At 39.5% G+C, this 17,422-nt stretch overlaps 1 protein-coding gene across 1 annotated transcript in view; it reads right to left on the minus strand.

Annotated features, from left to right (window-relative positions):
- Positions 1-17,422, minus strand: part of itgb8 (integrin, beta 8) — an 80,202-nt gene that overhangs the window by 42,638 nt on the left and 20,142 nt on the right. The window contains exons 7-8 of the mRNA XM_080207146.1: positions 5,139-5,234; positions 4,575-4,664 (exon numbers count right to left, since the gene is read on the minus strand). Coding sequence (XP_080063272.1) covers positions 4,575-4,664; positions 5,139-5,234 — 186 coding nt within the window. The remainder of the gene's footprint in view (positions 1-4,574; positions 4,665-5,138; positions 5,235-17,422) is intronic.

Raw genomic sequence — 17,422 nt, forward strand, 5'->3', positions numbered from 1 at the left:
GCCCAGTCTGTTCAGCCTCTCTTCATAGCTCAACCCCCTCAACTCCGGTATCAGCCTAGTGAACCTCCTCTGCACTCCCTCCAAGGCCAAAATATCCTTGCGCAAGTGTGGCGACCAAAACTGCACACAGTACTCCAGCTGCGGCCTCACCAGTGCCCTGTACAGTTGCAGCAAAACCTCCCTACTCTTATATTCAATCCCCCTCGCTATGAAGGCCAGCATCCCATTTGCCTTCCTGACCACCTGCTGCACCTGTAGGCTGGGTTTTTGTGACTCATGCACAAGGACCCCCAGGTCCCTCTGCACTGTAGCATGCTGCAGCTTTTCACCCTGTAAGTAGTAGCCCTTCCTACTATTATTCCTGCCAAGGTGGATGACCTCACACTTGCTTTTTTTTATTGAATTCACATTTCATCATCTGCTATGGTGGGATTTGAGCCCAGATCCCCAGATCTTGACCTGGATCTCTGGCTTACTAGTCCAGTGACAATACCACTGTTCCTCTGTTTCCATTATTAATGCAAATAACACAAATTTAATTAGTATAATTTGATTTTTTTTTGCAGGACAGAACATAACTGACACAGGACAACAGGTCAAGAGAACAATATTCAAACTGGCAAGAGGCAATTTTAGGGCTACCAATAAATTCTTCTTCATGCAAAGATTGATTGCTACTCAGAATGAGTTTATGGGTACGGCAGGTAAAGAAATTGTGGTGATTTAAGTTGTAGCTGGGTGTTGTGATGAGGCCACTGCAGGCTTATTCTACATAAATAAACTAAGCTGCCTCAAGTGACCTTCCACATACAGAACTCCTGAATTTGTGATAGCTACCTGTCTTGGAAAATAGTAACTGTCATAGTCATTCTCTTCTGAAGTGGCGCTGGGATTGATTAGAGAATGTAATAAAGAGATTTGCTGTCGCTAAATGGAAGTTATCTAATCAGTGACCCAATGTTCTGCAGTGCCCAGTTAAAAGTCAGTAACCATCTGTACATAGTTGAGTTTAGTCCCAACTAATATTGTCCCTTCCAACCCTATCCGTGGTGGGTCTGACCTGCCTTCAGGCAGAGAAGTGAGGAAGAAGAGGAGCTTAAATGGAAATTACTGAACAATGAGCTCTGAAAGAAGTGACAGAAACCAAGGCTTCAAAAATATAAGGGACTGAAAAAAACAAAGCACTGAAAGTTTTGTTTTGAAAAGAGAGTAAATGGCGATACAGAGTAATCTATGGAAAGCATTTCCACAGAGTGGAACAAAGACAGCTAAACGCTGGTCCAGTTTGGTGGTGGTAATGGCAAAGACAAGACAAGATGGTAAAAGGTCACAGATGGCGTACTGGAGTGTAAGGGATTGAAAGTAAAGTTGCAGAGAAAGGACAAGGGCAGGCCATGGAGAATATTAAATGTTATGATACAGGCAACTGGGCTTTGGACAAGCTGGGAGAAAGTGGAGGAATGGATGCACAGCAAACACCACACTGAAGAAATAGGGACTAACTTTGAACTTCAGGATATTTGCTTTTCAAAAGACAAAGACATGCTGCTGGTCCTCAACACTATCTGGGACAGGCTGCTTTCATTACCCCTAGTCTACTGCTCTTTGTCAATCCAGAAAACCTTTCCCTGATTTTGTGATTCATTCATGGGGAGTGAGAATTATTGCCCATCCCCAAGGACACTGAATGGTCAACCACTTGCTGTGGATCCAGAATCACATGTAGGCCGACAGATTTCCTTCCTTAAAGGACATTAGTGAACCCCAGATGGATTTTTTGACAATGCTTTCATGGTCATTGTTAAACTTTTGATTCTAGATTTTTAAAATTTTAAATTTGCAATGGCGGGATATGAACCCTGGTCCCCAGAACATTACCCTGGATCTCTGGATTTCTAGTCCAGCAACAATGCCAGAATGCTACTTCCTCCCCATAGTTTCCATACATTACTGAAGTATGACAGTGTGCAGAATTATATGTAACCTTATTACTTACTGTCCAGCTGGCGAGCAACAAGGATAAGGATAACAGGAATATGCTCATTTTGGTGAGACAAATTCTCTGGGAATCTGTACTTGGCCTTAACTATTACCATGCATATTAATGAGGGATAGAGAATAGCACATCCAAATTTGCAGATGATACTAAGTAATTGAGACATGCCAAGTTGTATAGTGCAGAGTAGGAAGTTACAAAGGGACGTAAGTCAACATAATTGTAACATATGGCTTTAGCGAACATAACAGCAGTACAACGCTCAAAAACACACTCTAAATGTAATAAGCTTTTAACAATTGTTGCACTCTGAATGCCCTGCCAAACAGCTAGCTAGGAGGTCCCTGTGCTTGTGGAAAATATGCAATGAGCATATGTTAAATATGTAAACGACCCAGCCCCATTGGAATCCAGAGAATTTGGGATTGCTTAGCTCACCACTGAAATTATAGCTAAATATTTCTTGTGTTCGGGGTTGTCCTCGGGCTTATGATGTAATTGAATGGTTTACTGGACAACTAAATGCCTCCTCTTCCCATTTAGGATAAAAGGGTGGTCATTTAACTGCCAGTATATCTGGGTTGTCATGAACTGACCATACACCAGAAATTAATTAATACTGGACAGTCAGAAATTCTGCCCAAATGACAAATAGAACAGCAACATTATGGCACAAAAATGCCTAGTATAAAGGTGGCCAAAAGTCCGAACGAAGAACATCCACTTGTGCCAAGGAAGGTCAAAAGGAAGCCTGTGGATCTACTGGATCCAATAAGGGTCAGTGCTTTCAGGTGACAAAGGGAGAGAGATTAGTCTGTGCCTATAGCATGGAAATGGGTGGTAAATCAGTAGCCCAGTTTTATTCACGGGAAATGGCTGCAACAATCCCTCCTTCCATGCTATAAGGGCAGGCCAATCTCACCCTAAAGAATAGATATTTAGGAATAAAATTGGTTTTATAACAGTAACTTTATTGAGGGGACATTTGACCCATATCCTTTGTCAATGAGCTGCTTGTTAAACTGAAAGCTTACCCCAATCTGCTGTAAGCACACAAATACAGCTAATTTTGCAGATGCATCCAGCAGTACTATAACAAAGCACAATTTGCTGGCCAAGAGGAGGACGAGTGCATTCTCACAGTCCTGCAAGCATATCTTCTGCCGCAATCGGCTTGCATTCCCCCAAACCTGCGATCCCTGATTGCCTGTTGAACTTCTATCCTCCCGCCAACCCATGATGTTTCGGGGTACTATCTCCAACATCCAGTGGTCCCTGACTGCAGCTTTCTCCCTCCAGCTTTCCCTCCCATAGCCAGTTAATATGGCCAGCTGCTGGGTGAAACAATGAGTAAAGATATGATAATGAGGTCCATGATCCCAGCATTTCTGGTATTCTTCTATTCGGTAAACATGCGCCCCTGCTCATTCCCTATAAATGTCAGGGGGAGAATTCTGAGCAGCCAACAGGTAACCTTACCCTGATAGTCAAATAATCATGATGTGCAGAAGTTTTTCAGTTATATTAACAGTCATAAAACGACATTTTGTTCTTCGCATGTACCATTTGAAAATTTCAAGTTAGTCACACTTAAATCACTGATTTTCCAAATCCAGCAGTTCATGTGACAGATCAAAAATACTTTCAAAATCTATTCATTCAAGAGGAGCAGCACACTTTTTTCATAAACTGCAGTTATAAGAAAGCTTTTGCTTATCCAACAACACTCTCTTTCGTCAGAAAGCTATCAAAAGTCAGTCACAAAGTTGAAAGAGTTGATGAAACAGAGTTAGAGGTTAACTCCATTGTACAATAGCCAGTTTTGCCAATTTGAAGACACATTTCAAACAAATGATTTTTGCATGCTCAATGAGATAGAGTACAGAAGATAAATTATAATTTTATGTACATGGGAAAAGGGGCAAATTATCTGGATCACTCTGAATACAAAGCAATTCCATTTCATATGTGTGCCTTTTTATTGAATACGTTGTTACTCTTCAATTAATGTCAATTCAACCCAAACATGCTTCGTCCTGTTTTTAACGTCAACATAAAAATCAGTTTCAGTTTTGATACAGTGCTTATTTCAGTCTGAGAATTAGCCAACACCACATATGCCAGAACTTTGACGCATGACAACTGTACCAATGTTCTTTGCTATTATGTTAATACTTTGGTACCATGAATATCAACATCACAAAAATAGTATCAACGTAAGGACTAAACTGATGAGTATTCAGAACTATTCAAAGATATTGAAGTATGATCTTTATAACAGAATGGAAATGTAACATGCAGCATACATTTTATGTCGATATAAATAGCCACGAACAAAATCAAATAGTAATGTGCAAGAATATTTTGCTGAAGAGGATGCCACGTTTACCGATGGTTTGATTAGAAAAAGTTAAAATGATTCTTATATATGAATCAGACAAAAGTGAAGCGCAATTATTTATTTAACTGTATCAACCTCTGACTCGGAATATAACAGATGAAAGGTTTAACCATTCATTGAATGGATGAACGATGAATGTAAAAACATAATAAAGGGATAATAAAAATAGCACTATACCTTGTAGGCACCTTCCACTAGTTCAGAGAGATTGGATAATTCTGCATTTAACTGCCTTGCAGCTGCACCTGGCATCAATGGAAGAAGATCCTTTAAGAAAATAAAAGAGATGTTTCAATTAAATTTTGTTTTTAAACAAGTTTTCTTAGAAAGGGCAATTATTATGAAAATAAATCTTAAAAGAAAGCTTCTCAAACTGTAAGTTTATGCCTTGAAAGCACCAATATCAACTGATGCATTGGTTCAAATCCAATCTATCCAAGTGAAAGTTATTGTTTGCTTGAGCATACTTAAAGCACTACGGATACTTTGAAAGCAACGGTAACATTCAAAGTTATCTCATACATAATCTGATTGGTCAAAGATAATACACAGCAAAATGCAACCATTTTATTGAGTACTGGAATTTACTTTCAATTATTGTTAGTTGAAACATGATTAGATTTTAATAATATTTCAGAGAGGTGATTAAATACAAATTAAACACATGCACCCAAATTCATTTTTCACAAGAAGCCCAACACTGTGTCTTATTCAGTTTGATATTAACAGCATAGATCTTACCCTGTACCAGCTGATGCATGATCCCTGAACTGCAAAAATGACATGGATGCTATTTTCCAGCAGTTTATCCACCAGCAGGCCCACAGATGGATGTTCCTGTTAGAAGTCAGGACATAAGCATACACACATTACACCACGGTGGGGGGGGGGGGGGGGGGGGGGGGGGGGGCATTCAGAATTATTCGCGTAACAGTAAGAACGTCTTGGAAAATTCAGTAAACAATTTGTGTGTTTAACATTAGTTCTACATCCATCTCATTTCACAAATAGACATTATTTGATGAATAAAGTATCTGGAAGAGTGAACACAACAGTTTGTTGCCGATCTTTTTGAGCTGCAGCAGTGACTGCTGTTTAGACCTGTATGAGTGAAATCTAGAGAGCTGCAAAATCCAAGGACCTATTGCAAGCTCGATAAGTGCACCAGCTGACATAGGAGGACAGAGAAAATTGAAATATAATTCCAGCCAACATTATCAAACAGATGAATGCATGTATGTTCATTATTCCTGCTGCCATAATACTGGCATGATTAAAAACTGATACAATAACACCTTAATATAACAAAGATATAGGGCTGACTCCTAAGTCTCCATTAACAGGCAGTTCAGGTTGATAATTCACAGAAACAGTTGATTTTTAATCTCAAGTATGTTTTGGGCCAGGCGAGTGCATGAGTTTGAGGCCCTAAATATATTAGTGTTTCATGTACGTGTGGCCAGTAAGTTGCCTGCCCACAAGGAGATTAAAAAAGAATGTCCGTGTAGTCAGAAGCCACTTGCCAAAAAGTTGTAGGGATTTTTAGAAAGATTTTGTGGAAGGGACAGGGAGCGCATTGTGAGATTCTACGGCATAGGAGGTTATGACATTTCTTGTGGGACCCATTCACAACGGAAAGTTATATATTTACCCTTGGATGGTCTCTTCTGTTAGCAGATCATTGGGAACGTTGCTTCAGCCTCGCAAGAAAACCACAGTGTCTTCCCAAATCAGACCCTAATTAAAACGCAATCAAAATCCTTTTCATGCAGGACCCAGAGATTCAGAGTTCTATAAACCTGCTTTAGCTGAGCACCTCATACGGCTGCACAGCCCAGGATAGTGTCATGATATGATCAGGGGAAGAAATCCCTTCCATATCTAACTGTTCACCAGCCCGATGGTTAAAACTGACCCCTGTGATTTTTCCATCTATTCATTTAAATGAACAGGATACAGTGGACTCCAACATCCTGACCTGAAATCCCTGCCTCACACTCAGGGTATCCAGTCTGGGAATTAACTTTTGTGGCAACATCAAAAGCAGTAATACTGTAAATTTGGTGTCAGCGCAAGAAATATCTTATGCGAGATTTGGGCCGGAATTCTCTGATCCCACCCACAGGTGGGATTCTCTGATCCCGCTGCTGGGAATGGAGATTTGGCTAAGCGCCAAATTCTTCGTCCTCACTGGCAGCGATGGCGGGGTGAACAACACTAGAGAATCCCAGTGTGTATGGAGGAAATTGTTAAGGGATCTATCAATAGCAACTAAAGAAGCCATTTTGCAAATAAGAAATCCAATTTTGTGCCAAAGCCAGAAGTTAAAAATCTGTGAACTTTCTTGACAGTGCAATCTGCACAGAGGACACAAGTGGCCCCATCAAGGCGAACCCAACCACTATTACACTTATTTCTACACTTTCTCAGCACTCATCAGACACTTAAGAGACCCCCAATCATTTATAAGGGAGTTATGAATGCATTTTATCACCCACTAAATTCTAAACACTAGCAGTTTTTACTAGCCTCTGACAACACAAACATCAGATTTGTTCAGAAGCCTGTTGCTTGTTGATAGAGATTGACATAAACTAGTACTGTGTGTCACGGTTCTGGAATGGGTATGGCTTAATACAATTGAAGGGGATATGAAGTTGTAATACAAGGTTATAAGATGATGCAGCAACAGGAGATCTAGAAAGTTAAGTTCAATGATGGTAATGTGATCTACAGCAAATAATTGTCAGGTGTTACCTAAAAAAATCATGTCAGCCTTAGTTAGCTTGTTTTTGCCAATACTGCATGCAGTCTTTCGGAAATAAAGACGTTACTTTGACAGAATGAACTTTGTTGAGTCTTTCTATCACAGTCAAGGAGCAGGAAAATTTCCACTTCAACACTTGTATGTTGTTGACTCCAACTTCCAGGACCCCCATTTCTGGTCGGCAGCCAAAGATTGCAGCCCCGAATGTTACAATGTAGCACCTTCCAACAGGATGTGGGTTCATATGCATTGCAAGATAAAGGTTTTATTCACCGTGTTGCAATTTAATTTTTGTGTGCTGCTTTATTTTACTTTTGAAATAGTGCAAAAAGAATAAACGAAGTCAAAACAGAAAATTTTACTGAAACTTTAAAAAGATAATGTACAAAGGGAAGTATTTAAGAAACATAAAAGCCTAATTAATGGGATCATAAATGGCTGCCAAGACAGTAAGAAAGTTAAGTGAGTTAAGTGTTGTGACATTGAACAGAATCTAACCCGAAGGAAGGAAAATTGAAACACAAGGAGCTAAATACATTGCTGTCTATTTTAGTGGAGGTTAGAAATAGTGATCCTGATTGAATCCAGGGGAACGAGCATTTCAGGAAACAAAATACAGAATGAGACAAGAAAGAAACTCTGCAAACCCTCCTCATCTCAGCAAAACTGGAAAAATATTGAAGAAATGCACATAGCATCACTTTCAAAAGGCATGGTGTCCAGTTCTAAGAGAAATCCCTACAGTGGCACAGTGGCTAGGACTGCTGCCTTATGGCTCCAGAGACCCAGGTTCAATTCCAATCTTGGGTGACCGTGTGTGTGGAGTTTGCACGTTCTCCTTGTGTCTGCATGGGTTTCATCCAGGTTTACTCCCACAGTTCAAAGATATAAAAGACAGGTGGATGGGCCATGCTAAATTGCCTCTTAGTGTCCCAAGATGTGCATGTAAGATGGATTAACCAGGTAAATATGTGAGGTTACAAGGATACAATGGGGGGAGGGGATCTGGGTAAGATACTCAGAGAGTTAGTGCAGACTCAATGGGCTGAATGGCCTCTTCTGTACTATCGGGGTTCAATGATTCTATTGATACACCCAGGTTTGCATTATCATATGGCTAGAGTTGTTGGTACTTCAGGCACGTTCCCAAATGTAGCGTCTGCTAATGAATGTTGGGACATCATTGCTATGCCGAGACTATTCAAGGCTGACTCTATACATATAACAAAATGGCTTTCTGATATTTGTGGTAGTTTTACACCAAAAGTTAAATGAAGTTTGGTTCTGACTATAAAACAAGAAACATTTGAAACCCAGTGATTCTGTAAGACTATCAATAAATATTGAGCCACAAAGGCATGACAGGTGATCACCTGATCCTTGGTCTGTGCTGAGTTACCAATGTTGCAGGAGGAATGACAACCGCTCTCTGCACTGCTTGGTTGGGGAAGGAAAACAGCTGAAAGGTTGGTTTGGGAGTAGATAGATGCTGACGTAGGATAGGACAAGATTTATTCCCAGTGTCAAATAACCAGCATTATGCATGATGTGGATCCACCTGAACAAGATTTTAGACAACAATAAATACCTGTGGAACAACGCCAGCAAGAAATTAACATGGTCAGGATGGAAAAGAAAACAGATAAACAAAATGTCCTACACTGAAGCAAATTTGATGTACATGGGGGCGGCACGGTGGCACAGTGGTTAGCATTGCTGTCTCACAGCGGCAGGCACCTGGGCTCAATTCCCACCACTGTGTGTGGAGTTTTCATGTTCTCTGTGTCTGCGTGGGTTTCCTTCAGGTGCTCTGGTTTCCTCCCACAGTCCAAAGATGTGCACATTAGGTGCATTGGTCATGCTAAATTCTCCCTCAGTGTACTTGAACAGGCACTGGAGTGGGGGATTTTCACAGTAACTTTATTACAGTGTGACTGTAAGCCTATTTGCGACTAATAAATAAATTTTAAACTTTAACTTTATTTAAGCACTGCTGTTATAGAGGTGATATAATCAATGGGAAGACTACCAAATACCGCAGACCACTGTTCTAAGCCAATTTAATTCAATGCTGAAGATTAAGTTCAAATAACTCATTCGGCTGATATTCAACAGCAGAGATTAATCAAAACTATAATGCTGGTCCCTTTTATATCTAATCTAGAGAAAGTAATGTGCTGTTTTTTTTTGTCCAATAATGCAATTTCAACTTCTCTGTAAAACCTGTCAATAAACCACATATTTGCATATACTACACCACACCCTTTTTTGAAACCACAAATACAGCAAAAGAGTACTGTACAACGAGCATGGAAATCCTAACCCTTCAAGATTGAGGCAGGAGAAATGATAATGGGAATAAGGAAGTGACAGCCATGATAACCAAGTAATTTGGTTGGAATATTTCTGGTCGTGTTGGAGTAGGCTTGAAGGCAGGGCAGGGAAGAAATTCTGAAAGCTTGGCGCTGGATCAGCCAGCTTGCACGAAGCCCCTTCAGGGTGATCGTCCCAGTGTTGGGGGCGGGGAGGTGGTGGTTTACCAAGCGGCAAGAATTCAATGCACACAACTAATTGCCTTTTTGTGGCCTGACTGGGATCTTCCCAGCAATAGAGGGGCCCCTTAGCAAGCCTGGCCTGTTCATGGAGCTGGTATGTTGTTGGCAGGCCTGTGGTTGGGGGGGGGGGGGGGTCTTTGAAGCCTCCTACACTCACCCCAGTGGTTCACGGATCATCCTGTGGAGGAATTTCCACGTTTATTTTATTGAAGTAAATCCCTTTTCAGATAGTGCACAACTCCTGATTATGCCCTTCTGCAGCACCAACACCCACTTCTGCCAATCGGGCTGCTGTCCTCTCAAAAGGTACAAGCACTCTGATGTGGCCTATTATCGCAGGAACACTTGTCCCACCTCACCGACTTATCAACCTGTATGCAGCCCATAATTGGATGAAAGTTCTGCAAGGAAAGTATCCTGACAGCCAATGAGGGATTGAAATGTTTCCGACCTGCGATTATATTTTACACTGCACAAGATTTTGTCCTTTCTGCCTTCACAGTAGAAGCCACAGCAAAAAAAAAGACCAGAAATAATGGGTGGTCGACTGGCTAATGAGAATGAGGAACTTAATATAATGAATATTTATAAAATGAAAGAAATTAAAGGGATTGAAAGCCAACAAACCTCCGAGACTTGATGGCTTACATCCAAGTTCTAAAAGAGGTGACTTTAGAGATAATGGATGCATTGTTTGTGATTTTCCAAAATCCCCTCAATTCTGGAATGGTCCTATTGGACCAAATGTTAGCAAATGTGACACTGTTTTCAAAAACGGCAGTAAGAAAACAGGGAACTACAGGCTATTTAGACAGATATCAGTCAATCCAATATTATAGAAGTGATAAAAATGCATTTACAAAGCTATAATATGATTATGCAGAATCAACCTGGTTTTATCTAAGGGGAATCATGTTGGACCAATCTAAGCAAATGCTTGCAGAATGTAATTAGCAGTGTAGATGAAGGTGAACCAATGGACAATTAATTTGTTAGGCTGAATTTATTTGTGCTGCAACACTAGGGGGAGCAATTCCTGCACATGTGCAGAGGCAGTGCCAGCTGCAGAAAGAGAGACACTTAAGTGCAGTTGATGTTTCATAACTCATTTTATCATTTGCGACTAGATGGATATCCTAAATTAAGATTGGAGATGCAAACTGAAACCTGATATTATGGTGTAAATTTAAACCCAAAATGTTCTATCCATTTGCCAGTTATTATTAAAATTCTCATCAGAAATACATTAGTATCTTGTTTTTTATTAGATCTTTTGCCAATGTTAACAAAATAACTTTTCTAAAAATGAATGTATTCTTCGGCAGCCGTGGTCTCCCACGAAGCCCTTGGTTACTTGTTATAAGTGTGGCACTTGTCCACAATGGTTCAGTGTTTCATATGAAAAATAAGATTAATTAAAAATATTAAATTAAAAAATTATCACCTGACGTGGGGCTTAACACATTAACACATTGACCCTGTAATTAAGAGCCCCAATTCATTGCCCAATGCCTTTCCAGTCAGAGGCAAGAGTTAGTGTATATGCCATGACTCAGATGAAGGGAGTAAGAAGTTTCACAATATCAAGTTAAAGTCCAACAGGTTTATTTGGTAGCAAAAGCCGCTAGCTTTCAGAGTGCTGCCCCTTCGTCAGGTGAGTCTTGACAAAGGAGCAGTGCACCGAAAGCTAGTGGCTTTTTGCTACCAAATAAACCTGTTGGACTTTAACCTAATGTTGTGAGACTTCTTACTGTGTTTATCCCAGTCCAACACTGGCATCTCCACATCAGATGAAGGGACCAGGATGAATTTATTCAAGAATGCTGACAAAACAAAGCTAAGGTGGGAAAGTAAGCTATGAAGAAGGCGGCTTCAGCTGTATCCCTAGATTTAACTTTTTTTCTCTCTTTTCCTAATCTGCTCTCTTCCCCAGCACCTAATCCCCATTAATTCAACCAAATCTCAGTCCAGTACAAACACACCCCCACATTTTGCCTCAACTCTAGACTTGAACAAGATCCAATTACTTCACACACGCAGTCTGATCTGATACAGAGCTTGACCTGCTCCTTAACCCTGTGAGCAACAATATAAAGGGATCCACACACATAATTACATTATATTTTACAGTATACTACCTAACAAAATCTCAATTTTACAAGAATTTGTTGACGGTGTTACATCTAATAATGTTGGAAGATCTATCATACAACACCAAAAATGAAAAGGTATTATAGGAATATGACATAGCTAGTCTTCCCTATCCTAGCTCAGTGAAAGAAAGCAGTCTAATTCTCAGCAATACATTACTGTTGGATCATTTTCCTGTTATTTTTAATCATTCCTCCGAAGAGTGAAGTTAAGTACACCTTGCGTTATGAGTAGCAATGTCTCTGCTATTTCTTCCCTAGATTCTTTCAAATTACATAATCCATCTACATCAGGATATTTAACATCTTTGAATTTGTTTAGTTTATTCTAATACATCTCTTTTTATTCCAAATATACTTACCTTATTGCTCAACTCATCATTCATAGTCATGTCTACTAGTTTTATCTCCCTAGTAATAAACAAAGTGAAATAATTACCTCAGAATCCCTACAGTGCAATTGGAGGCCACTTGGCCAATCAAGTCTGCACCAATATTCCCACCCAGACCCTATCCCCATAACCCCACATATTTACTCTGCTAATCTTCCTGATGCTCAGGGTCAATTTATCATGGCCAATCAACCTAACCCACACATGTTTGGATTGTGAGAGGAAACCAGCACACCTAGAAGAAAGCCATGCAGACACAGGGAGAATGTACTAACTCATATTTCTGTCATTTCTTTATCATTACCTATGGTATTATCCTGCCTCTACTTCTCCTCATAGCCTTTCATTTTTAATTATGTACCTATAACTTCACATTTTATGTTCCCTGATAATTTAATTTTACAGTTTCTTTGCAGCCTTCAGAATTATTCTGTTGACTTTTCTCCTAATCTCATTGCATTTTGTTTTATCATGCATGCCCCTGCTACATAAGATGCCTCATTCCTGATGTTCAAATCTTGCTTTAAACCTTTATCTATCTATGGAAAGTCCCACTAATGTTTACTTGCCTTTTTCTTTCAGTGGAACATATTCTTCCAGCACTTTTTCCTGCTTTTAAAGATAAGAAGTGTTTTTCAGTTCCCCATTACTGAAACTACATAAGTAACCATGCTGTAATTCATACTGCACAGACCATGCAACTCAATGTCACTGGGTACATTACCACTCCCAACAAATTAGCCAAGCAAAACAACTGAGAAAGCTCACTAAGGACTATGTATTCAAATACACTCAGAATTTAATAAAACTTATAGGCTTTTTAATCACACCATAATCTAGATTACTATCTTTTATGTTGCAGATTGCCCAACTGGTCATCTTGCACTTTTGTTTTGAGCAAATTCTCAATGCAGTCTTGGCAGCTATAACTCAAAAGTGCTAACTCACTTGTGTTCCTGGCAAGGAGTGATGCTTACAGAGGCAATGCTCTTATTACTGAGCTGAAGCACATCAGAGTCCATCCTGATCGCTGGAGAAAATCTAAATATCATTGCACCTTACTATTATTACAAACATTTCAAATTGTTCCATGCCTTTAGATTTTATATGAATAAAGTACATTTTTGCAAAGGGAAAAATTCAAGCACAAGATGAGGCACAACACCTTACCTTGTCAGCTTGGATCCTGTATGTATCTCTTGTGGGGACTATGAATTAGATTCAATTTGAATTTGAATTGGTTTTTGGAGCATGCAAGGAGTTGAATTAAGGGCTTGCTCTGTCCACTCTGGACATTAGCTTTGTAACTTTAAGAATGGAGGCTTTTTTTAAAATTTCTGTTCAATTTAATTTTCTAACAAAAATATTGAAATATTTGTAATGTTCTCAATACTGAATTGAAGCACCTTAGAGTATATCTTGATCTCTGGGGAAAATGTGAATATTATTGCACTTTGTATGCATTATAACACATTTCAAATTGTCATAACAAAGGGACACAGGATGATCCAACATCTCAGCGTATAGGCCAGAGGAATATGGAATCGAGCAGCTGACAATTCAATGAGAACTATTCATAAAGTTTGCCTACCAGAGTATTTGAACAGTTGTTGTAGCAATTTATGCTGTAAGCTTAATAGCTAACCAGGAACAGATGTACAGTTATTATTATCTGGTGCATTTCAAGATTACACACTGATGGTTAGGAAAAAATGACTACCCTGAAGAACCAAGGCGACTAAAAATAATTTTTTGAAAAAAATTGTGCACACTTTTACCAAAGACCAAACTGTTATGATGCAACAGTTAATGTGTCAGATAATCATTCATACCATGTGAATCAACACCAATTAAAATGTAGTTTTAAAAAGATAATTTTTCTTTCTGATCCATTATAGAACAGCAAGAAAGTGATGGAGGGAATTTTAAATTTTAAAGTTTAAACTTTAAAAGGTAACCTGGGGGCAGCAGGTTTACTGCCAGTGACACAATCCATCTGACCTCCCTTTGGAGAGGAAAATTAGACAGCGTTGATAAAAGGTGGCTCTTTTCTGCCTGCGATTAAAATGAAAACCTACCCCAGTGTAGTCTCTTGAATAAAATGTGGTACAATATCCAATTAAAATCAACAGCAGCTCTCTGTTGGAAATTCATATTTGAGTTATGGCATATATTCAGTTATCTATGACTTTGTTGAGGTAGTTAATAAAATACCTGTTAATAATAACAACACACAAAATCTGCACTCCTTGTAAGGTGAGCTGAGTTAAATGGTGATAGTCAGTCCTTTGGTTTCTATTCGTATTCAAATTGTCATTGAATATTTATAAATTGTGTCTATATTTGTATAGGACAACTCAAGAGCTAAATTAAACAATCAGAAGTAAAAACCTACATGCTGAATCACTGATCTGGAATTTCCCAGAAGGGTTCAGAATAATTCTGGCATGAGTGGCATTTCCCTGTTTAATCAGAGCAAATACACACAACCGATTTGAATGGTTTTACGCTGAAACGTTGCTGCACAAATTCCCTCCATCATTTGCATCGCGTCCTGGATATATTTATTTAACCCTTGCTGTTTATTTATATAGCTCTGCACCAAATGAAAGAACAGCTTTCCTAAATTTAAGAAAATAGTGTGGTAGGGTACACCCGGAAATCTACATATAGCACAGTCCATCGTCACGTGACATCAGCCCAACAGCATTTTTAGGAGTTTGATGTCGATCTTTGTGAGGTTGTTTGAAATTTTCTTAGAAAGAGCTACAACACAGTACCATATATCTGAAATTTGTTGGAAACCCTCAATGTATTCAACAGGAAAGCCCTTCCCAATGGGCATATTCCTGCTCTGATGTGGAGGTGCCAGCGTTAGACTGGGATGTGCATAATAGTGTGAGAGGGGAAGCAGCAGCACAGGCCAGAAACTTAGGGCCAGTTTTCACCATCAAGGCAAGAAGCATGAATCAGGAACCTTCCTGACTTAGCAGAACTGTCTCTATGTAAGTCGCCTCTGCACCCACTACTTTTGTTCAGGGAAGTGGGGAAGGTACTAAGTTGGGTCCACCAGCCATGGAAATAGCTCAGATGCAGCCACAGACGTAGGTGAGTGCCAAGGCAGGATGGTTATAAAGTTTACCTCGGTTCTCCAGGATTTCAGCCCAGTTGCAGTAGAGGCTGTTAGGCTCTCCAGCCTTCATCCCCCACTCTCTCAGCAGCACCCCCCAACCCCCCATCAGAACTTCCCATATCTTCTTATAGCACTCATTTTCCTCCCATATCCCTTCCATGCCCTTCAGGCTCCATATCTTTTACATGGTGGTCACCCAAACTCTCCATGCTCACTCACCCAGTATACACTGTTGAATCAATGAATGATATAACAATGGCAAGTCTTGAAATTTACTTAAGCGCCCATTCAAATCTTGTTTTAAAAAAGTGCTGTTTTTACAACTCTATAAATGTATCAGAGCCATTACAAAACAGATTCTTTACCTCTTCACCTTGTCCAAATAAATATCCAGGCATTGAAACAAAATATTAAAGGAAATAATAAATTATAACCTCACAAAAATGCCGATTGAAAAACCAGGCACTCCATTTCCCCCTTGAATACAGGTCTCTCTTTAACCAATCCATTAATAAGTCTTAGAACTTAACCAAACATTCACAATGAGGCAATCTGTGAAGTAGATCAACAGAAAGAGAGGACAGATATCTGTTTCTTCAAATGGCCTTATTATGAATGTTTGATGAAAATTGTCAGCCAGGACTGGGAAATGGAGTGGGGGGATTGTGATGGGCAGGCATCCCAGAATTGGATCCCACCCATCATTTTAAGGCCCTCTGAAGTCAGTCTAACTCTGCAAAAACTGGCCCTTAAAGTAAAATGCCATTATATCCAACAGCAACCCATCTGCTCTGACTCTTATTAATGGTGTTCTATTGGTATGTATTTTATATTGTTTATTAAGTTCTGCCAAGGACAAATGAGCACTGCAGGAAACATTAGTTTCCACTGGCAATACAGCTAGTCTACTTAGCTTAGTGAAACACCAGCAGAGGCCTCATTCTTTCCTTTCCCCACCTGCAGCAGATGCAATGAGATGGGGCCCTAGAATCAGTTATGTTTTATACTTCTTTCACATCCCAACCTCTCACCCCCCCCCCTCCATCCCTCCCCCAAAACCATGGTCTCCTGCAAATGTGTGGAATCTCAAAAATGGAATGGAGATATGCTTGTACATGATGATGTCACAAGTGTATGTATGGAGATCACCCAGCATGTGTCACACAGATTCCTGGAATTGGTAACATCCGGCAATAGTCACCCTCAGTACAAGGCAGAAACCAGCATAACTTTCAGTGTCATATTCCTAGATTGCAGCAGCGCAGAAATTAAGGCATTTTTTCTTATAGTAACACATCTGCCATCCACAGGGACAGTGCCAGATTTAGGCATAAGCTAAACAGCTTAGGGTCTCACTAAATTTCAGAAGGTTTACAATGAAGAGAACATTTAAGAGCAGATACCAGAAAAGAAAAAGAAAGCACCAGCTTGAAGAGCAACTCAAAGAATTGCCAAAAGTTGACAGTTACTTTACTCCAGAACCAGATAAGGATTCACAAACCCAAGGTGATCAAAGTCCAAAACAACCACAACCTAGTGCCTCTGCTACTGAGACAACAAAATCTGGAATAAATTTGTGTATATATAAATAAATTAATGTATCTTAATATTATTTTAAAGATTACATTTAAGTATTGTTTCCAGGGTATACAATATTGTAATCTATGAGTGAGATCAAGCCAGCCAAATGATAAATATGTAATCAGTAAATACATTCATTTGAAAATAATTTGTATTTTTCGCTTTAAATACCTTGCTATTAAATAATTAAAAGGCATAATTACGTCTTCAATTTTTTTGTGGTGAGCCAAGGTCCTGTTTTAGTACGCACCTTTGTGAGGCCTTCGGTGTAACTTTATAACAAGGGGCTTCCAAGCTTTATATAGCTTAGAGCCTCACCAAATCTAAATCCAGCACTGCACAGGGATGACACTGGCTCAAGTCATTGTATATAGGACATATAATCAAAAGAAACTTGACCATATCAGGCTGGACTGAATTCAAATGCTGAGATGAAAGGGATGTATT

Source organism: Carcharhinus amblyrhynchos, chromosome 2 (genome assembly GCF_965287045.1).
Source record: "Carcharhinus amblyrhynchos chromosome 2, sCarAmb.v2.hapA, whole genome shotgun sequence".
NCBI lineage: Eukaryota > Metazoa > Chordata > Chondrichthyes > Carcharhiniformes > Carcharhinidae > Carcharhinus > Carcharhinus amblyrhynchos.